Source organism: Ambystoma mexicanum, chromosome 2p, assembly GCF_040938575.1.
Source record: "Ambystoma mexicanum isolate Mex_15411 chromosome 2p, UKY_AmexF1_1, whole genome shotgun sequence".
Lineage (NCBI taxonomy): Eukaryota > Metazoa > Chordata > Amphibia > Caudata > Ambystomatidae > Ambystoma > Ambystoma mexicanum.
Window position 1 is genome coordinate 591,136,254 of NC_090923.1, and position 22,615 is coordinate 591,158,868.

The 22,615-nt window shown below is 47.7% G+C and overlaps 1 protein-coding gene across 5 annotated transcripts in view; it reads left to right on the forward strand.

Annotated features, from left to right (window-relative positions):
- FANCD2 (FA complementation group D2) overlaps positions 1 to 22,615 on the forward strand; it is a 2,923,540-nt gene that overhangs the window by 2,553,238 nt on the left and 347,687 nt on the right. For all 5 annotated transcript variants that reach the window (XM_069644087.1, XM_069644091.1, XM_069644090.1 and 2 more), the window contains one exon: positions 12,315 to 12,405. In XM_069644087.1, the coding sequence (XP_069500188.1) occupies positions 12,315 to 12,405 (91 nt within the window). The remainder of the gene's footprint in view (positions 1 to 12,314; positions 12,406 to 22,615) is intronic.

Below are 22,615 nucleotides of genomic sequence, written 5' to 3' on the forward strand. Positions count from 1 at the left end.
ATCAGCTCCCGGGTCCATCAGAGTATGGCGAAATATGCTCCTTAATCTGTCAGGGTTAGCTCTGACTCTGATAACCCCAGTTGTATATTTCAACCGGGGTCTCCTTTCACTTCCCCCCACCCCCGAGAGCGCAGCCTGCAGAGATGTAAACAACCTGAAAATCTAAGGGCTCAGGTGAAAAGTCAGGAGCAACCAGCAGAGCTAGAGAGGGGGGAAAAGAACAGATGCACCAGTATAAATACCTCTGATAAACAACAGACAATGGGTAATAAACACCACCCTCTGACATTACCCAGTACCTAACTGATGTTGCAAGGATGAAAGTGATGAACCTACTTGATAACATCCTGCCAGAAAGTCGGAAACGTCAGGTCCGAACTATAATGCCAGGGTAAGCGTGATGAAATATACTCCAAAAGAAAGGACACCTGACCCGTACAGCACAAGGGTGCAATCTAGTGAGACCAGATGCAGGCAAAAGTACTGTTCACTCCTTGAAGGAAGTGAGTCCTTGTTGCTTGAGGTAAGAATCTGTAGAAGAGTCTCTGAGCAGAAAGAAAATCGCAAACAAAAATAAACCCACGTCCATGAAAGAGTTCAATCCTGGCGAGGTGAGGAAAAGGTAAAAACGAAGGACAAGGCAATCTAGGGAAAGAGAGCTAAAGTCTGGAAAGTAGACAGTTAAGGGATCAAACGTAGCCAGTCCGAGATGCGAGAGCCGAGGTTGCAGGAAGCCAATAGATTAGTCTGTGATTAAACAGCCAAGATGGGTCTGGCTGTGTCCAAGCAGACAATTTCTCACTGGATAATTCTCTGCATTGCAGAGTTTTACCAGAGAGCAGGAAGACATCTGCCATCAGGCTTCAGAGCATATTCTACCAACGGTGAGGCAGCATCATCTGCATTGCAAAGAGGTGTACCAGTGAAAGAGATATGTCAAGCAGCAGCGTGGTCGTCACTGCACAAGTTCACTAGGCATTATTGCCTGGATGTGGTGCGTGGCTCTGATGCTCAATTCAGCAGAGCGGTGTTGGAGAGCTTCCTTGTCTGAGGGCTTTCAACCCGCCTCTGTACTGCTTTATGTGTCTATCAGATGAGGAATCTGTGGGAAAATGCAATCTATTAAAGGAGAAATTACCTACCAGTAATATTGTTTCTTTGGACTTTCCAGCTGATACCTCATCACCCTCTCATCCTGCGCCGCTAAGAAAGTGGTCTGTTCCTGTTTTATGGTTGAGAACTTAGGGTTATGACGATGAGGTATTACTCACAGTTCGGTGCCTCATTGATTGGGTACTGTCAGCTTGTTGCTTTCTGGACAGGGACTGTTACTCTCCCGCCAAACAAATGTTATGCATGTTTGGGCTGTCATTAAGCTGAATCGTAAGTGGCTGCTGAGGTTGGGGGATAAACCTGGGGAACTGAGGTACGGGGGTGCAGTGACACTATATATACAGCCGACATGACGTCTGGAGTCGAGGAGTGGCACAGTTGAGTCAAGAGGAGTCAATGTCAAGTCGTACTGCGCCCCCTGCCAAAAAGGTTTCTGAGTACGTGACGCTGGAAAGATATCTATCTGATGAGGAATATGCTGGAGAAGAATCCATAGAAAGAACATTACTGGTAAGTAATTTCTCGTTTACGTGGCTACAATCGCAGAGAACAGAAGTGCAAAGTCTCTATTGGAGCCACAATGAGACATTTGACGACCAGATTTAAATCCCAAGCCGGGTCCATGAACTGGTGTGGAGGAAACCTATTCACCAAACGATTAGGGAACTGCAGAACCATAATCATAGTAAAGTAAAAACTTTGTTTCAGCGTTCTTGTGAAGATCAAAACAAGAGCTAGATTCCCTTTATCAAATCTGCAGTCCCTGCTGGGCCTAGGAAAGTAATAAACTCTGAACTGAACGTCAAGAATAATATAGGTGGTGATGACTTTTTCTACCTGCGGTTGTTAATGACTTTGGTGGTAGGCCTCCTGACTGAAAGGAGAATGAGCGAGGGCAGGGTAGATGGCTCGACGACAAACTCCTGTGCCAAGAGGCTTTGATCAGTTCTCTTCTTGTTCGGCATAGGGGCCGAACTCTTGTGCTTGCGACCGCTGACCTTGGATAAGTGCTACTGATGTTGGCCCTGTATCTAACACCGGTGCTAAGGTAACCAGTGTCAGCACTGCAGCCTTTGCACTTTTTTGCAACTTTTCTTGTTTGAATCGTTCACTGCTCAACTGAGGAGAAGCACATGGGGAATTTGACCTGTCTCTTAGGCGCTAAATTCACAGACGAATCGTTCCTCCGCGCGCAGACAACAAGAAGCCGCTGTGAACCGAGGGATCATTGAACCCATTGAAACCAATTATAAGACCGGTGGGTGAGATAGATCACGAAAGAAATGGCACTGAATTAAGAAGCCGTACTCCGGTTAAGCGTGAAGGTTTTTCCTCTATCCGGCACCAACTGCACAAACAAACTGCTTAAGAAGCATAAGCTCAGAAAAAACAGCTAATAAAAAGGACGAAAGAAAATAACAACAACGGCATAACATTTGACAGAAGCCGTACATTGACTGTTTAAGCTGCATAACGCAACTCACGAAGAGGAAGTGACTTTCTCATCTTCTTTGCCAGAGAAATCAATCTTTAGTCCAACTATAAGAGTCTATAAAGTACCTGAAAAACTGAAGAAAACCTGGGGATTTGTTTTTGTGAACTTTTCTGTCATCTTAAAAAGCAATATACCGTCCTGAAGAGGGCCACAACTAAAACAGCAGAACACCAGGGATGGTGTTGATGTAATCTGTGTGCCGAAGCATATGTAGACATTCCGTAGACACTATAATTGATGTGTGTTTTTTCTACAGCATCAGAACTTTTATGCTGTCCATTCATAGTATGTTCCCCTAAAAAATTGTAAGACAATCAATATTTTGAAAACAGTTTGTCAAGGTGATCTGTTACAACTTGTCACTATACTAACTTTAGACACCACTAGTAGAAAAAATGTGTTTTTGCTGGGCTATTTAATATTTGAGTTTTTCAATTTGTTTTAAGTTTGTGAGGGGCCTTGTGGAAAGCGCCCACCATATTTTTTGTGTTACTAAAATTATGTGATTAAAAATGTGTTTTTTACTTTGCTTACTCTTTGGAAAATAACATTTGTTTTGTGAGACTCTGAGATAGATGAAATAGATAATCTATCCCCATCTCCTTTTTCCCTGATCAAAGTCTAAAGTGGACTAAAAGAGGGGTAATTGAGCTTTTCTTTTGCGTGTTTCACACTTTACAATTAGTCCCTACTTTAGCTCAATCCCCCTGTAACAAAAAATCGGGACCCACCTTTTGCTTACGCCTCCTAAATTCACAGAGTCATCCTCCTATACTGACTGCGTTTCTTCCATGGGGAGGCAGAAGAGGGGTGTTGCGACTTGCTACTAGAGTCAGTGTTTTTGTTTCTTATCCTTCCTTTTGAAAGGAGAGGCATTCTTCCAAGTCTCTTGTATTAATATGATCAGAAACCCTGCTCTTCTCCAAGCTTCTGCATTTAGGAGTAGACCTCCATGGTATTTCGAAGGTGGGTGCGAACCCCTCTTGTAAAGGAGCTTTGCTGCCTGTTCCTGTTAACTCATTGCCTTTGGGTTCATGGTCTGGCATGACCCACAATCAGACGTGTCGTGATCTGGTCCCAAACACCGAAGACACATTTGGTTGAGATCCATCCCCGACATTTTCCAGTCACATTCAGCAAGGTTTGAATCCTGAGGCTTTTGAGGGTTCTGGGCATGGCGTAACACTTAAAAGTTTTCTCTGAAGAGAAAAGCATTCCAGACAGCAAACTGAGCACCTGGCAAAAAGGAGGGTACGCCATATGTTCTGATACGTATGACTACAGGTGTCACTTCTGGAAAGGTGGAGTCAATGGTGCCGAAGCCAGGCGCATGCGACACACTGCATCCTCTGCTAGTCAAAGCTTTCTGATGGCAGGTGGAGCTAGGAACATGTATCTAACACATGGAACCTGTGGGATGATACCATCTGTTAGAACTGTTGGCATTGCCAATGCTTGTTTATTGTTGTGATTGAAGTGGATTGAGTAGTGTATTTTTTTTTTTTTTGGATGGCTCAATTAAATTAACCTTTCAAAACAGTTAATACATAAAACACTAAAACTCCAGATCAGGAAGAGACAAAAAAAACAGAAATGTCAAATAGTGAACAAAGGAACAAACAGAAAAATGTACAATCTCAATGCAGTGCTTAGTAATACATTGAAAACACACGTTACCATTTGCAATAGACAAATAGAAAACAGAAAATCATGATTTTAAGATTCACCAGGCTGCACAAAGGCATGCTCCAAGTCCTTCTTGCTTATCAGAGTGCTTATTCTGTAGATAAAGTGAGTTTAAAAATGACATGGTAGCTATTCTTAGTGAAATTTTACTCGTTGCAAATATTTTGTGCAATAATTCATCATTTGAACGCACAAGGTAACTTCTTTGTGTTGTCTTACAAAATAGGACGTTCCTTTGTGTTATTAGAGCAACGCACTCAATTAGGTGATGTTTTAGAGTCTCTTCCTTTCCCTTGACTTTGCAAAAGCGACAATGCGAGAGGTCAGGATGAAATAACCCCCTTCTTAGTAAAATCTGATTGGTGGGCCATAAATCCATGCGAAATCTTAGAATTTGAGCTCTAAGAGTGTGAAGGGCATTTTAGTAGATAATCGTCTCTCTGCCGAAATTTCTTATGGCCAAAATCTGTCAAAATCCATTTATAATAGACATTTCGGTTGAGTGTAATACCAATCCAAATGATATAGTTTGTTCTTGCATTTGGATGGATTTTTAAGCAGTAGGTCCAATGAGATATTGGCTTCATGCAGATCAGAAAAAACACTATTTCTCCATTTCAGCGGAAAGGTGTGAGGAGATAGCAATAAATAATTGGCCAGCACTGCTAGTATATTGTTGGCAGCTAGGCCCAGTAGACATTTGCGAAAAAGACAACATCTCTTCCATGATACTTGGATGTTAATTGATAGAATGCCCAATTCAAACCGCAGTAAGGCGTTTGGCGTGGAGTTAGGTAATTCTAGCACCTTTTTCCAAAACTGAGCCTCAGCTCTATCCAAATATATTTCTTTATGGGGTAGCCAGGTCTCAGCTCCGTAGGTGATAATAGGAATTACCTTTTGTTGGAAAAATGTTATAACATGTGAACACGAAAATTTGCCAAATTTTGCTCGAAGAACCTTGGCCTGAGAAATTAAAGTAGAGAGTTTTGCAGATATGCTGGTTTTATGAGGAGTATCTGCTGCAGAATTACTAAATGTAACTCCAAGATATTTGTAGTCATTAACCACTGTAAGTATTTGATTCTGAAGGGACCAAGCAAAATGGATTGAGTGACTCCTCTTCGCTTTTCCTAGTTCCAAAATGTGCGTTTTCTCCAAATTGAACATTAGATTATTCTTTGTTACAAAGTTTTCCAATTGATTCAGTAAGGTCTGAAGTCCTCTTGGACTCTGAGAGAGAGGCACCAAATCATCAGCATAAAGAAGCCATGCGATGATCTTGTTGCCAAGTTTGAGAGCATCATTATTTACGTTCATGAATTCTACTCCCATGTCAAGTATATTTAGTAGTATAGTTTCTGATGTTTGTTAATCTGCTTAGAATCACATGCTGTGCATAGGTCCGACATCCAGTGGTCACTGCGGAGTATTGCATTTTGTTTTTCGTAGTCGAAAAGGGGACGTCGACAAGGCGTGTCTGAAACACTATCCCTATAGTGACGTGCGTTGTACCCACAATCCCTCACGCGTCGAGGTCCCTCAGATTGTTTTTTTCCGCCCAGCTTCTGGTCGCCTTCACGCGGAGCTCCTCGAGAGACATTGCAACTCCTCGACCTTTGGTCGTTTTTTCTCTAATATTAATAATCCCTCCCTCGACGCAGTTGTAAGCTGTTCTCCGCCGAAAAGAATCTTCGACGGAGGGTCGAGCGGAAGAAATCCTTCGGCGCTGCCGAACACGTGGCCTGGCCTCGCAGGCCATATACAGTAGGGAGAGTGGGGTCGTGGGACATCTCTGGGTCTTTTCTGAGAATGCCTTTCCCTTTCCCCTTCCTTTCCCTTGGGGTGTTTATCGCGATTTATTCCCTCGGCTATGGAGAGGACACCGTTTAGGTTTTGCCCACTTTGTAAAGGCAAATTCACTTGGAAGGACAAGCACTCGCGGTGTAACCGCTGCTTGCCCCTCGATCACAAGGAGGAAAGGTGCGCGGCTTGTCGGCTTCTTAAGCCTAAAACTCTAAAAGACCGAAGGGTTAAAAGGTGGGCGGCCTACGCGATGTCGAAGGCCGAAGGTTCACCCGCCGCTGCTACCACCGACAGTGACGAGGAACGCGATAACACGACCTCCGCTACGGAAGTCGAAACCCCCTCTATGGAGCGCTTACGCGCTTCGTCGTCTGTCCCCGGCCCCGACGGGCTCGGCTCACGCCCTGCTTATGGGGATGAACACCCCGGCGACACAGACGCACACAAAGATCCACATAAACACACAACCCACGGCTCTTCTTCGACGAAGTCGAAAAGACCTTCGGCGCCCAAGGAGACGCAGGTTCCACCGGCGGCCTCCTCGGACCGTTCGGGTTCGAAGCCCCTCTCGCAACCGCAGCCGCGACCTGCGACTGGGCTTTCGGCAAACAAGGGCGCTGCCACCAAACCATCGGCCGGTGCGCATCAACAGAAAGCGCAGACCGCCGTAGAGCGTTCGATACCCATAGCGTCGAAAACTCAAGCTTCCGCCGACAAACAAGTCGCCGACAAGCGAGTCGCCGATAGCTTAGCAAGGATCGCTGTAGCCGACGCCCAAAAGCGTACGCCGAAGATTTCGTCGAGCGTTACGCATAAGTTAAAGGATACGCCGAAAAAGCCCGAAGGGAAGCAGGGACTACCCCCTTCAGTCAGGGAGTCTCCCGACACACCTGAAGGTTTTTCGGAGGGCGACGGGACACTTTCCTCGACGCTTTGGGAGAGGTCGAGCCATTTCGAGTTAGATAACCCTATGTTTCCCCCGCCAGACCGCTCTGGGGTACCCCATGAAACAATGGAAAGACTCCACCTCTGTATGGAGAGGATGGAAAGGTTCATGAGCACCCAGGACTCTCAAACTCACAAGAGGACCAGAGAAGGGCCTCAGGAGGACCCCAGGGCCAAAAATCCGAGGCTAGTCGATCCCCAGCAGGACACAGCCTCAGACTTCCAAGATGTATATGACCTCACTGGGGAGGAACAAGACTTCGAGGAAGAAGATGATTTCATGGACAATGAAGAACAGAACCAGGAGGAATGTCTGGAAGACAGAACAGACATTATAGAAGAAGGCTTCGGGGTTAACCCAGAAGAGGGACCTTCACACCCCTGGCAATCACCATCAGTGTATTCCGACACTGATGTCCTAAACCTAACTCCTCCGGACAATTCTCCAGTTAGGAACACGTCTCCAATTGACGATCAGCCCACGTTCAATGCACTGTTGCGCAGAGCAGCAGCGCATTTCGAACTCGACACCGGGGAACTCTCTCCAGAATTGGACTTTGTAGAAAGAGTGATTAAAGAAAAACCCCCGGTCAGCCAGACCATTCCACTCCTCGCTTCAGTGAAGAGAAGGATCATACCTTCGCTGTCCACTCCCGCAATGATCAGAGGGGTCAATCCACGGATTGAAAAACTTTTCACTCCTTCACCCTCAGACCCCCTCTACATTAGGGGACATTCCATTCCGGATTCCCTAGTGGTATCTAATACTAGAAAGAGGGCAGGGGTACCACTTTCCACCAGTGAGGCACCCCCTGACAAGGAGGGCAAGAGGCTATATGCCCTTGCAAAAAGAGTTACTTCCTCGGCTGCCTTCTCAGCAAGAATTGCCAACAACAATTCCTTGCTTGCAAGCTACGCAGACGCGCAGTGGGCCAAACTGCGAAAAGACGCCGAGGAAGCACCGGAGCCTTTACGTACGCGCCTACTGTCAACTATTGGCGAAGGAACCCAAGTGAACCAGAGCATTGTTAAAAACTCTCTGGACGCGGCAGAAACAGCAGGACGTTCCTTGGTACAAGGAATACTCCTAAAGCGCCATGTATGGCTGCGCAACTCAGGCTTTAAACCAGAGACACAGGCGTCTTTGATAAATAAACCTGTCGAGGACGCTAACCTCTTCGGAAAAGCGGTAGATGAAGCCCTAGAGATGGCTAAAAAAAGAGTTCGACACTATCAAGACTCTTGACCAAATCTCTAAGCCCACTACCAGGCGCGGCTATGGCAACAAACGCTTTTTTCGTGGCCAACGCCAACACCAACAACAAAATCAACATCAGCAATACCCTGCCACCAATTACCAAACCAATAGTGGGCAGTACAGCCAAAGAGGCCAACGCCGGGGCAAAGGGAGGGGTCGGGGATCCACCCCCAGAGGCTCCCAAGCCCCCAACAACACCAAGTGACGCGAAGATTCGCGTCCCCTCCCATGCAACACCGGTCGGGGGCCGGATAACATCCTTTCTTCCTGCATGGGAGGAGATAACGTCAGACCGTTGGGTACTGTCCACCGTAGCCCACGGATACTGTATCGAATTCAACAGTTCCCCATCCTACAGACCCCCGAGGGGACGTCGCATGACACCGGAACATCTTGCCATCCTTCTCCAAGAAGTACAACAACTGCTGGAAAAAGGAGCCATAGAGGTCGTGCCTCTATCTCAGGTAACGGAAGGTATTTATTCAGTGTACTTCCTTGTACCCAAAAAGGATCTAACCATGCGCCCTGTATTAGATCTGCGCCCAGCGAACAAGTTTATCAAACCCCAAAAGTTTCGTATGGTAACCTTACAGGAAGTAATCCCACTGCTTTCTCAGGGAGATTACATGACAACATTGGACATGAAAGATGCATACTTTCATATTTTAATGTTGCCAGCGCACAGAAAATACCTCAGGTTCATGATAGAGGGCAAACACTACCAGTTCAAAGTGCTACCCTTCGGCATAGCATCAGCACCAAGGGTATTCACGAAGGTGCTGGCAGTGGCAGCGGCCCACCTGCGCAGGTTGTCCATCCCAGTTTACCCTTACCTCGACGACTGGCTCATAACAGGGGATTCTTACAAAACATGCTTCTCCAATACCCAAAAGACAGTAGACCTTTTGTTCCAGTTGGGCTTCTCCATCAACGAAAAGAAGTCCAGTTTAGACCCCAGTCAAATCAAGCAATTCCTAGGGGCTCTAATTCAAACAAAGGACGGCCTCGTCTTCCCCTCCAAAGAGAGGGTCCAAAACATGCTGTTTCAAATCCCTCAATATGTAACCGGTCGAGAGGTGACGGTACGCAAAGCAATGCGCTTGCTAGGAATGATGGCGTTGTGTATTTATTTGGTACCTCACGCGCGCCTGCGCATGCGCCCAATGCAAGAGTGGCTCAACAGCCAGTGGTGTCAGGCCAGCGGACTATGGGAGGATCTAGTTGTGGTCTCGCAGACCTTAGTTCTCTCGCTACGATGGTGGACAAAGGAAAACATGGAAAAAGGGAAACCCTTTGCCACACCCGCAGCGGAAGCCACTCTAACCACAGACGCATCCCTCACAGGATGGGGGGCGCACCTATCCCATCAGACTGCTCACGGAGTGTGGACTCCGAACGTAGCATCCAAACACATAAATCTACTGGAGCTACTAGCTGTGTTCAAGGCGCTAAGAGCCTTCCAAGAACACCTACAAGGCAAAACAGTAATGGTCCTTACAGACAGCACCACAGCCATGTACTACATCAACAAGCAAGGGGGCACCCACTCTCCAGGCTTGTCCAAGCTGGCCCAGAATAAATGGAAGTGGGCTCTCAAACAGGACATGTTCCTACTATCACTACATGTACCCGGGGAACTCAATCTGCTAGCAGACAGTCTCAGCAGAGATTTCCCCCTGCCCAAAGAGTACGAATGGCGCCTGCACGAAGACATCGTCTTCGACGTCTTCACACAATGGGGATTCCCAGAAATAGACCTGTTCGCAACCCTGGAAAACTCACAATGCCTAAGTTACGCCTCCAGGTACCCCCAGAACCAATCCAAGGGGAACGGTCTGTCGATGGTATGGTCAGGGAAATTTGTTTACGCTTTTCCCCCGACTCCCCTTCTCAACAAAGTGGTGCACAAGATGCACCAGGAACAAGTGACCATGATACTAGTGGCCCCAATGTGGGCACGACAACCATGGTTCGCTCACTTGATGGAGATGTCTCTATCCCCCCCAGTAAAACTCCCCTGCCCGTACAACATGCTGTCTCAGGACAAAGGCAGGACTCTGCATCCATGCCCCCAGAACATGAACTTAGCAGCTTGGCTCCTGAGATCATAGAGTTCGGACATCTACAACTCCCGCAAAGATGCATGGACATCCTCAGGGAAGCCCGAAAACCGAACACTCGCCACTGCTATTCTAGCAAGTGGAAAAGATTTGTCATCTGGTGCAGGAGTAAAAGCATCAACCCTATTGACTGCTCTCCCACACATGTGGTCCTATACCTGACCCACCTATTGGATTCAGGTCTAGTGTTTAACTCCATTAAAGTCCACCTAGCTGCACTTTCTGCATACACCACTTCCCAACTCAAAGTGTCGTGGTGGAGGATCCCTGTTATAAAGGCCTTCATGGAGGGAGTAAAGAGAATACACCCCCCGATAGCTGACCCAGCTCCCGGATGGGACCTTAATGTGGTACTTACCAGACTCATGGGCTCTCCATTCGAACCCATGCACAAAGCATCTCTTAAACACCTCACGCTTAAGACTGCTTTTTTAATAGCTATCACCTCCATCAGGAGAGTAAGTGAACTTCAGGCTCTTTCTATTCTAGACCCCTTCGTTACAGTTCACAAAGATAAAGTGGTTCTACGCACTCACCCTAGGTTTGCTCCGAAATTTATTTCTAAATTCCACGTAAACCAATCTATAGAACTACCAACGTTCTTTCAAAATCCTTCCAATTTGGGAGAAAGGACTCTGCACACACTAGATGTACGCAGAGCGGTCATGTTCTACATGGAAAGAACCAGACCACTGAGGAAGACTAATCAGTTCTTCGTCTCGGTGGCAGCAGGAAGAGAAGGAGATGCAGTTTCAAAATCCACTATTTCTAGATGGATTGTTCAATGCATCACTCTCTGCTATACTCTTGCTAAGAGAGAACTACCCTTTAGGCCAAGAGCACACTCTACTCGAGGCACGGGGGCATCCATAGCATTCATTGCAAATGTTCCCCTTGAGTCCATCTGCAAAGCGGCTACCTGGAGTTCTGTGCACACCTTTACAAAACACTACTGTCTAGATACACACTCTAGATCTGACTCCCAGGTGGGACAGGCAGTATTACGACACCTTTTCTCTACTGTTCCTTCTCATAACTCACCGCCAACTCCGGGTACTGCTCGCTAGTCTATGCACAGCATGTGATTCTAAGCAGATTAACAAACATCAGAAGAGAATGCATTACTTACCGTAAAAGCATTTCTGATGATTGTATCTGCTTAGATTCACATGCGCCCGCCCTTTCTCCCCGCTCGGATGGAAGGAACATAGACTTCCTTTATATATCTCTCTCTCTTTTCTGTACTCACTCACGTCTAGAAGGCTCCCTCAGGGCAGAAAAATACAAACAGAGGGACCTCGACGCGTGAGGGATTGTGGGTACAACGCACGTCACTATAGGGGTAGTGTTTCAGACACGCCTTGTCGACGTCCCCTTTTCGACTACGAAAAACAAAATGCAATACTCCGCAGTGACCACTGGATGTCGGACCTATGCACAGCATGTGAATCTAAGCAGATACAATCATCAGAAATGCTTTTACGGTAAGTAATGCATTCTCATATTATTGAGTAGTGTAAATTGTATCAGTGCTTTCTTGTGTTTTTTTGGATCCTTAAACAACACACACTTGTCATGTTGATCGCTTCATAATTTGTCAAATGAACAGTCAGGTTGGGAATTTGTCATTTTTAGAAACCACAAGGTGTTTGAGAGATCATCCATTTCAGCAGAGTTGTCAAAATAGATTTTTGGAATGGCTTAAACATTTAAAGGGCAGAGCCTCATTAGCCACACTTCATGCACATTATATTAATATGATATTATTGTATTGATTTGAAACTCGGCAATCCTTATAGCCAATTATCACTATGTCAAGTACAATCCCTTACTGAATAATGCCTCTCGTGCTTTTATTTCTTTTTTCATCTTCTAAATGTTTTTTCCTCAGGCTAACATTTCCAGTTTTCTATCGCGCAATGATGGACAAATTAGAAAAGTCAATTAAAGAAATTCCACTAAGTAAGCAGTCTTCCTCTGAGGTAGGTTCAAGAAACCATTAACATTTAAACAAATATTGTTTTGAATAGTAAAACTAGGTCTTAAAAATAGAAAGAAGGTAAACCAAGAATATAATATAATTATAAGCTTAATATCATAATTCTGACAACAATAGAGTGCCAATTTCTTCAAAAGAATAATAAATAGCAATGCAATGCCCGTCAAATACTGTTCACTAATGGATGCACTCCTTGCATAGGGTATATTTATTTTAATATAACTGCCAATGTGGAATTGACACTAAAACGTTTCATAGCAACAGGGAGATGTTGGAGCACCTGTGATCCAGCTCTGTCACTGTATGATGGCTGCCACTGGCAACCTGGGTGAGATAAAACTACTTCTCCAGCATTGGATCTTTCATGGATTCACATGCTTAGAATATTCCCCGTCGTCAGACTGGGACCCCTCGGTACACATATATAGCCTTTTTCAAACGAAAACTTTCGACACTTTTGTGTCCTATCTACGTCCTTCTAGGACCCGCCTACGCATGCTCCGCAGGCCGTGCTAGTATAAGAGGCCCGCCCCCGTGGCTCCCCTTCAGATTTCAACCGTCTCCAATGTAGTGGGATCTCCTCGTGTTGTCCTACTGTTTTGTACTAGGTTGCGTCATTGGATTTCGAGTAATAATGTCCTCTGTGTCAGGTAAAGCGCTGTTCCGTCCATGCGCAACATGCGGCTTAAAAAAGGTTTACGAGGGGGACGGACATATGGACTGCATATATTGCCTCCACCCTCACCATTCGGTGGATACCTGCGACATATGCAAGGGGTTTTCTCAAAAAACCCTCAAAGACCGGAACCGACGCCTGATGGCATGGCTGAATGATGGAGCGGGGGCATATCCCCCCTCGGAGGTGGGCTCCACACAGTCGGCGAAAACATCGCGCCGAGCGGCCTCGTCGGAACCGCCGGCGAAGAAATCTAGACCGTCGGAAAAAGAGCCGTCTGGAAGTCACTCCACTAGAGACTCCTCGGCAAAGAAATCTTCCTCATCAAAAAAGGATGAGAAGGAAAGGAAATCCTCCTCTGGCGATCATCACAGATCGACCACGAGTCGAGAGTCGAGTAAAAGCGGGCACAGTGTGGAGAAGGCGGGACCGCCAAAACCACCTGCGAAGTCTTCGTCTTCGTCGTCGTCGACGACGGTCCAGTCATCGACCGCCTCCCTACCACTTGCACAGGGGGCATCCACCGTCCCGTCGACAATGGCGTCGACGAGGGCCTCGTCGACGGGGATCCTACAGGAGGCCTGGAGGCCTGAAGTCTTTGACCCGACCCCCCCGGAGCCTTTGCTACAAGAACAAGCTATGTTGCTGTCCTCGGAGGACGAGAACAAGAGAGTTGCTGGCCCAGCAGACCTAGGGCTACGAGCGGCTGACAAGTCGTCGACGAGGGCCTCCGTTACACCGGTATCTGCCCCTCTCCTCAATCCTCAATCGGTTTTGTCGTTGGATATTCTGTCCACGCTTCAGTCCTTGTTGCAGTCGTTGGAGCAGCGACTACCCCAGGCAAGCCTGCCACAGTCACTCGTCGACGAGCCGGGCCCGTCCCGTCAACCGACGCACCCACGCACGCCAATCTCAACACTGCCACAGGAGGAAGGTGAGCCGCCAGATTCGGCGTCCGACAGGGGGGCCATGTCGGATATCTCATTATCCCCCTCCAGGGATCCTACCTGGGAGTCAGAGGCGGAGTTGGAAAACCCCAGAAGCCCAGCTCACCCGTCCCCTCCGGACGACATCGCGTCATTCCATTCTATGCTGGAGAAGGCATGCAAAGAATTTGGTCTGTCCCAAGAAGAACAGAAAAAGGATTGTTTTTTGTTCGACCACATGGGCAAGAGGAGGAGGTCGGAGTTCTCAATACCAATACTGGACCATGCATGGAAAGAGGGGTTGCAGACAATGAGACACCCATTCTCAGAACCAGCAGTGAAAGGACGCCTAGAAAAAAAGTTTAAGGCTCCAGAGTCTACCCCCAAGTGTTTATCCTCCCAACCAACACCGGACTCGGTGGTGTCGGTGGCAGCAGCGAGGAAGGCAAAGGCACAGCACAAGTGCACGACTCCTCCTGAGAACGAGGCGAGACGCCAAGATGCCTTTGGCAAGTAAGTGCTCTCCGTGGGAGCGACCACAGTAAAGGCCGCAAACTCTCTGGCAATTGTGGCCAGATACGATAGGGAGATGTGGCACAGATTAGCTCTGCTGCTTGATCATCTTCCAGAAGAACAGAGGAAGGCGGCGATGCTACTGGTCCGAGAGGGTGAGGAAGCCTCAAATTACCAATAAACATTGCGGTGGATCTCGCTGAGTCAGGCTTCAAGCAAATCAACAATGGGGTGGTATTGCGTCGACAGTCATGGCTTAAGTGTACCTACTTCAGGCCAGTGGTGCAATACGAGGTCTTAGATATGCCCTTTGAGGGAGACCGTCTTTTCGGCGAGAAGGTGGACGAGGCCCTAAAAGGGATGAAAGAAGATTCGGACACGGCACGTTCATTGGGTGCCCTCCAGAGTGGCGAAGTTACAAGTCTTTTCGTCCCTTTAGAGGGGCTTCAGGTAATTCGAGATTCTCTTCTGGAGACAGATCCTTTGCCAGATCGGCTTACCCCTCCCAGGGATACCGGCGTGCCTCACAATCGGCTAACCGTCGACGAAACTTCCAGTCTTCCAGAAAACGACCGTCATACCCATTGTCGTCGAGAGACAAGCAAAATAAAGATCAGCAGCGACATACCACGCACCGTTCTGGGGGGAAGAGTCTCAGCATATGTCGACGAATGGGAAAGGATAACGACGGACCAATGGGTGTTAGACACCATAAGAAACGGACACTCTCTGCAATTCAAACACAACCCTCCGCAAATTCCACCTGCGTTCACTTCTCAGTCCCATATGAAGGTACTGCAACAAGAGGTTACACGCATGTTAGCGAAGGGCGTGATAGAATTAGTTCCAACATCACAGAGAGGTCAAGGAGTCTACTCAAGATACTTCGTCGTAAAAAAGCCGAACGGCAAATGGCGTCCCATTCTAGACTTACGCGATCTCAACAAGTCCTTAAAGAGCCTAAAATTCAAGATGCTCAATCTGCAGGAAGTGATCCGCGCAGTTCGAAAGGGAGATTTCCCGGCGTCCCTGGATTTACAGGACGCGTATTTCCATATTCCAATGTGTCGGAAACACAGGAAATTCCTACGTTTTGTAATAGGGCGAACTCACTACCAATTCACGGTTCTTCCTTTCGGGCTCAAGACCTCCCCCAGAACGTTCACAAAATGCCTGGCTCCAGTGGCTGCCTGGCTAAGGAAGCAAAGCCCCCATGTATACCCATACCTCGACGACTGGCTGGTAAGGGGATCCTCCCCAGCATCGACCAACACAAGTCTGCAAGCCACCAGGCAGCTTCTACAACGACTAGGATTCACCATAAACTTCGAGAAATCCTCTCTGCGGCCATCGAGAACGCTGGTATTCTTGGGGGCACAGTTCGAGACTCAGATAGGGCTGGTGAAACCTTCCCTCGACAGGACCTCAAGACTCATTCAACAAGCGGCCCGGCTACGGCAGAACACCAGGATCTCAGTGAGAAAGTATGTTTCGGTCCTGGGGGCCATGGCATCCTGCATCCATCTGGTGAGAAACTGTCGACTATTCATGAGGCCAGTCCAAGAATTCCTCGCGGACCGATGGACACAGGCTCAGGGATCGTGGTCGGACAGGATAACCGTCGACGACGACAAGCTACGTCGGACCCTCCAGTGGTGGCAGAGTTCCCACAATCTGAGCAATGGTGTGCCCCTACAGGAGCCTGAGTTTCAGAGCACCATAGTTACGGATGCGTCCCTAACCGGATGGGGAGCGCACATGGGTGCTCTCCAAACGCAAGGTCGCTGGTCTCCAACGGAGTCACTCCTACACATAAACGTACTGGAACTCAGAGCGGTGCGATGGGCTTTGAAGGCGTTCCTACCACACATCAAGAGTTTGCGAGTGCGAATACTGACCGACAATACAACAGCCATGTTTTATCTGAGGAAACAAGGAGGGACACGATCGAGGACTCTTTCCATAGAAGCCCAGAAAACATGGCATTGGGCATCGAAACACGAAATTTCCCTCGTGGCTCATCACCTTCCAGGAGTGAGGAACGGCCAAGCCGACTCCCGCAGCAGAAGCATGGCCCAGATACACGAGTGGGAAGTGGACACGGGTCACTTGAGGAAAGTGTTCCAGAAATGGGGTCACCCCCCTCTGGACGCCTTCGCGACCAAAGACAACAAGAAATGCGAGCAATTTGCAAGCAGATGGCCCCAAGAGGGATCGGTGGGTGAGGCGTTCTCCTTCCCATGGACGGACATTTTCCTCTATGCTTTCCCCCCGTTTCCCCCATACGGAAAACAATACAGTGGATATGCAGATACAATTGCCGGGTGATTCTAGTGACACCATACTGGCCGAGGCAACCGTGGTTCTCAGACCTCCTCCATCTATCGCTGGAACATCCCATAGCGTTTCTGAAAGTCCCGTACCTTCTATCCCAGGACAGAGGCACAGTGTGGCATCACGACCCGGACAGTCTCAACCTTACGTCCTGGCTCCTGACTTCTCGGAGTTCGGCGCCTTAGACATTTCAGAGGATTGCCAAAAAATTCTACAGGCGGCTAGAGCCCCTTCTACTAACAAATCTTACTCCTATAAGTGGCGAGATTCTGTGAATGGTGTAGAGGACAACGGGGCCTACAACCATTGTTGGTGACGCCGGAACAAGTTCTACCTTACCTGCTCCTCTTGGCAGAAAAGGGATTGTCCCCCTCGTCGATAAAGGTACACCTGGCAGCCATCTCGAGGTTCACATGGAAGAGGCAGTCGTCTCCTCTATTCAGTGACAGACTGGTAAAACACTTCATGCGGGGTTTATTTCGAGCCTTTCCCCCGGTGAAACGTTTTCCCCCGACGTGGAGCCTCAACACAATTGGCAGGCTTAATGAAACCGCCTTTCGAGCCTATGGCCACGTCCGACATAAAATTCATTTCGTGGAAGTTGGCATTCCTGATAGCTATCACATCAGCCAGACGTATCTCGGAACTACAAGCGCTGGTCGTGGACCCGCCCTACCTAACATTCTTTAAGGACAAGGTAGTCCTGGCAACTAACCCTATGTTCGTCCCGAAGGTTCTGACGGTATACCACAAACACTCATCCGTGGTTCTGCCTACTTTCTTCGCCACTCCATCATCGGCAGCAGAAAAATCTCTTCATACCCTGGACGTTAAAAGGGCCCTGAAATTTTACCTACATCATACACAAGACATCAGGGCTACTCGGCAACTGTTCGTCGCATATGGTCCGTCGACGAGAGGAAAAGCAATCTCTAAACAGGGACTGGCTAGATGGGTCTCGTCGACGATTGCTTTTTGTCACTCTATGGCCGGAAGACCAGTGCAAAGACATCCTAGAGCTCATTCTACAAGGTCGATGTCCTCCTCAACAGCGTTATGGGCTGGGATTCCGCTGACGGACATATGCCAAGCGGCGGCATGGTCAGTGCCCCACACGTTTACCCGCCACTACTGCCTTGCCAGGCAGCATGCAGATGAGGTGCAGATGGGAAGAGCTGTCCTGCGCCATTTGTTTCAGTAAGGTAAGCTCTTCCCTGTGGAGATTCAGTTATCTACCCTCTTAAGGGCGATATCCTTTATGTGGGCAATGTTATATGACTTAACTTATCCCTACGGGAGATATGCATTGTGTAGTAGGGTGAGGATATATATTGTTACATTACATTCTCACCGCCGTCTCAAGCGTTACTGCTATACAATCTATTCTAAGCATGTGAATCCATGAAAGATCCAATGCTGGAGAAGGGAATAGTTTCTTACCTGTAACTCCATTTCTCCAGCATTGGTATCTTTCATGGATTCACATGCGCCCGCCAACCTCCCCGTAGGTAATGTATGTGATAAATTTAACCCTTCCTACTTTGGAGGGGCCGAAATCTGAAGGGGAGCCGCGGGGGCGGGCCTCTTATACTAGCACGGCCTGCGGAGCATGCGTAGGCGGGTCCTAGAAGGACATAGATAGGACACAAAAGTGTCGAAAGCTTTCCTTTGAAAAAGGCTATATATGTGTACCGAGGGGTCCCAGTCTGACGACGGGGAATATTCTAAGCATGTGAATCCATGAAAGATACCAATGCTGGAGAAATGGAGTTACAGGTAAGAAACTATTCCCTTATAAGAAGCTGCACATGCCCCCTTTTCCCTCCTACTAAGGGGCACAGGCGCCATCTGTGTCTTCAGTAGCATCACTGAAGGGCCTGTTTAAGGGTTTAGCAATATTACTCTGGTAATATTGCTAAACGTATTTACTGGGAGCTCAGAAAGGTCCAATGGGTTTCAATTGGGTCCTTTAACTACTGCATGTGGTAATTAATGTTTGTGTGTCGGTAAGTATGCAGAAATTAGAGTTTCAAAAGTGAAACTGCGTTTGGCGGTGTGGTAATTACCGGTTGTTATTCCATTGCCGCCAAACACATACTCTGGCCCCTAGTGTTTTCAATTTCTAATGGACTGTGTTCTCCCAGAGATTCCTCATCTTAAATATATTCTTACTGCTTTACAAGATCTCTGAAAATAATGTTGACAGCTGGGGTGCTCTCGGACATTGGCATCGCAGTCCCTCGTAGGGGGCCTTCCTTGAGGCTGTGCTGCAACATCGGTATCGGCTTAAGTAGCTCACAGGGCTGAGCATGCTTCTTGCAACAGTTATTTTACATGTCGACCCGAAACTCTTGGGTTCCAAAAGGTATGAGTTCTGCAATACCAAAATGTCACATCAACTCTCACAGGATCTACCACTGGTGTCTCGATAACGGACACAAAAAAAAAGCAGGTAGTACCTGTGATCAATACAGGAACATGGTGGTAGTGATTGACATTCATTGTTTGTTTTACAGGCTCAGAACGAGGTGGCAGTGGGAGTCAGAGTTTAGTGAACAGAAAAGTCTTTAGCGCTTTCCTGAAGGTCCAATAAGATTGTTCAGCTCAGAGGGTGGGCGGGAGTAGGTTCCACTGCTTGGCAGCAAATTTAGGGAAACTAGAACCTGCAGTTTATTGTCGTTTGAATTTGGGTTGGGTGATGCAGTGGGTGTAGGCTACTCTGGTTGGTCTGACAGAGGTTACTTTGTTGATTTTATTGGGTTGAGTAGGGGGGGGCAGCTTTGGAAAGGCATCTATGTGTGATAGGTAGGGTTTTGAAGATAATTTGTTCATGAATCGGGCGCAAGTGGGTACGTTTTCTTGCTGCACTGATGTGGTCAGCTTTGGGGCTGTTGAGCGTAGCTCTGTGAGCGTGATTTTGAATTACCCGCATTTTTCAAATATTGGCATCTGTGGTACCTGCGAAAAGGGCATTGCAGTAGTCAAGTCTAGCTCCTACAGTGGAGTGGGCTATGGTCATGCAGCTGTCTGTGGAGAGGAAAGGTCTGGCAGCATTGATTAGTTTGGTTGTGTAGGCGGCGCTGGAGGCTATGGCGCTCACTTGTCGTGATAGAGATAGTGAGGCATCTAGATATACACCCAGTGTCTTCACTGGCAGGGAGACTGGGATTGGTACTTTGTTGATGGTGAAGGGATGAGTATTGGGGGCTTTGTTTTTTTATTACTGATGGGTAGCCTATTATGAGAAGCACAGTCTTCTCATCACTAAGGCATAGTCGGTGCGTGGCCATGCAGGATTGGATTGTCAAGTATACCGAGTTGAGGGAGGTGTAGAGTCTTCTTGGAAGTTTCCAGAGAGGGGGCGGGGAGTCAAATCTGTGTGTCATCGTCATAGTATGTATAGGATATGCCAATGGAGTCAAGGAGTGTGAATAGTGGTTTAGTGAATATATTGTATAGAGTGGGTGACACCGCAGAAGATGGGTGCTGGTGGAGCGCTGGCATTCTCTGGAAATACTTGCATGGATATGTTCCCTAGGAATGAGGATATCCATGCTGCGGCCACTGGAGAGAAGTTGGCAGAGGTAGATAGGTGCTGACCTAGGGTTGTGTGGTCGACTAGGTCGAACGCAGCTGAGAGGTCTAGGAGAAGTAGCAGGGCAGGCTTACCTTCATCCCTTATTTCATCAATTTTGATTTTTAGGTCAATGAGGGCTGATTCGGTCCCATGGCATAGGGGAAAACCTAATTGGCGCACGCCCAAGATTTGGTTGGCATCAAGGTGCCTTTGAATTTGTAAGTAGGCTGCTCTGTCGATGGTTTGGAGTAGGACGTTTTGAATAAGAAGGGAACTGTTGTGGCTGGGATTGCTGGGTCTAATGGACGTTTTCTGATGAGAGGGAAAACCCAGGCTGCTTTGAGGCTGGTGGGGACTCGTCCAGTGGAGAAGGAGGAGTTGATAAAGGCGGTAATGAGTGGGGTTAGGTGGTCTGAGCAGTCTTTATGACACTTGGAGGACAGATGTCGCCTTTGCAGGGAGAAGGCTTGAGACCTTCAAGGATGGCTTTGACATTGTTTTCTGAGACATTAGTGAAGTGAAACAACTGAAGGGCATGGCGGGTGTCAGTAGACGAGGAGGGGTCTGTCGAGGGACTTGGAGAGGGTTGGATCATAGTTTGTTTGGTGACAATTTTCTTTTGCAAGGTTTTAATTTTGGAGAGCATGGTGTTTTGGATATCTGAACACCATATGGCGTCTTTAGTTAAGGTGGTGGGAGTTTCTAATTCTCTGACAATTATGAAGATCTCACGGGTGTTAGAATTGGCATTTACAATACGGGCATTGTAGGTAGAAGATTTGGCAGCGATGATGGTTTTCTTGTATAGATTAGTGGCTGTTGTGAACAGGGGCTTGCTGGCCTCAGATGGAGGTTTTTTCCAGTTGGCTTCAGCTGTCCACTTGTTAGTGCGAATTGTTAGGAGTTCAGGGGCGAACCAGGAGTTTCTATGCGCAGATGGTTTTAGTTTACGGGGCATTAGTGGAGCTATGTTATGTAGGGCTGTGGTTAATGTTTCCATGTATAGGTTGGTAAGCGTGATCGGGTCATTGGGGAAGGGGGGATTGGGTAGGAGTGAGCTTAGCAGGAGGGTTAAGGGTTCAGTTGTGAGGTTTTTTGAGCTGCGGGCGTGGATGGCAGGCAATGGGGTGAGGAAGGGTGATGATTGGGTGACCTTCGCAATACAGAATTGGACGATGTTGTGGTTTGACCATGGACATGGGTTGTTAGAGAGGAGAGATGCCTGGGAATTACGGTCGGCGATCCAGTCAAGAGTCCTAACTTTATTGTGAGTGGGGGTGTTGACACAGTGATGGAAGCCAAGGGCGCTGAGCGCGTTAGACAGTGATAGGGCTGCTAGGTCATCTGGGACGTTCAGGCCTAGATTGAAGTCTCCCATGAGGATAGTTCTGGAAGACAAGGTGATGTAAGCACTCAGATAGTGAAGGAGGTTCTCTTCGAAGGTCAAGGATGGGCCTGTTGGTCGGTAAATGGTGTGAAGGGTGATGGAGGCGGAATCGGACAGTTTTATTTTCATGGATAGTATGTCACTATTGTCCGGGAGGGAGGAGTTCAGTTTTCTAATGGGTAGGGTGTCCTTAGCGATCAGTGCCACCCCTCAACCATTGGCGTTTATTCTATCTGCACGGTAGATTGTATAACCGGGCGAAAGGGCAATTGATAAGGCAGGGCCAGAGGCTGCATGTACCCATGTCTCGGTAATAGCTAGGATGTCTAGGTTACTGATAATGATGAGGTTGGGGATATCTGTTTCATGTGCCGGAATGGATCTCGCATTGATTAAAGCACATCGTGAAGGGAGTGGGTTTGTGAAGATGATTAGAGCATTCTTCTTTGTGATTTGTTTTTTTGGTGGTGATAGTGGTACGATCGCTTAATCAGGAGTTCCTTAGAAGGGTATTTGGTGGAAGGGTGGTGGGGCTGAGGGTAGTGGTGGTTAGACATGCAAGGCATCATTCTCCTAGGCGAATGTTCCTTGTAGAGGTCTTTTGTGGGCATGTTTTACTGCCGTAGGGTTGATACCTTGGTTAACATGGTTGTTTGACGAAGGGACAGCCTAGCCATCCTACTCTTAACACCTTTTTTTGAACGCTAGAATCTTTCTGCTTTGTTTTTCTGTGTCTATCCATGTGAGCGCCCTGAGGCCTACGGGCAAACAGCGCTATAC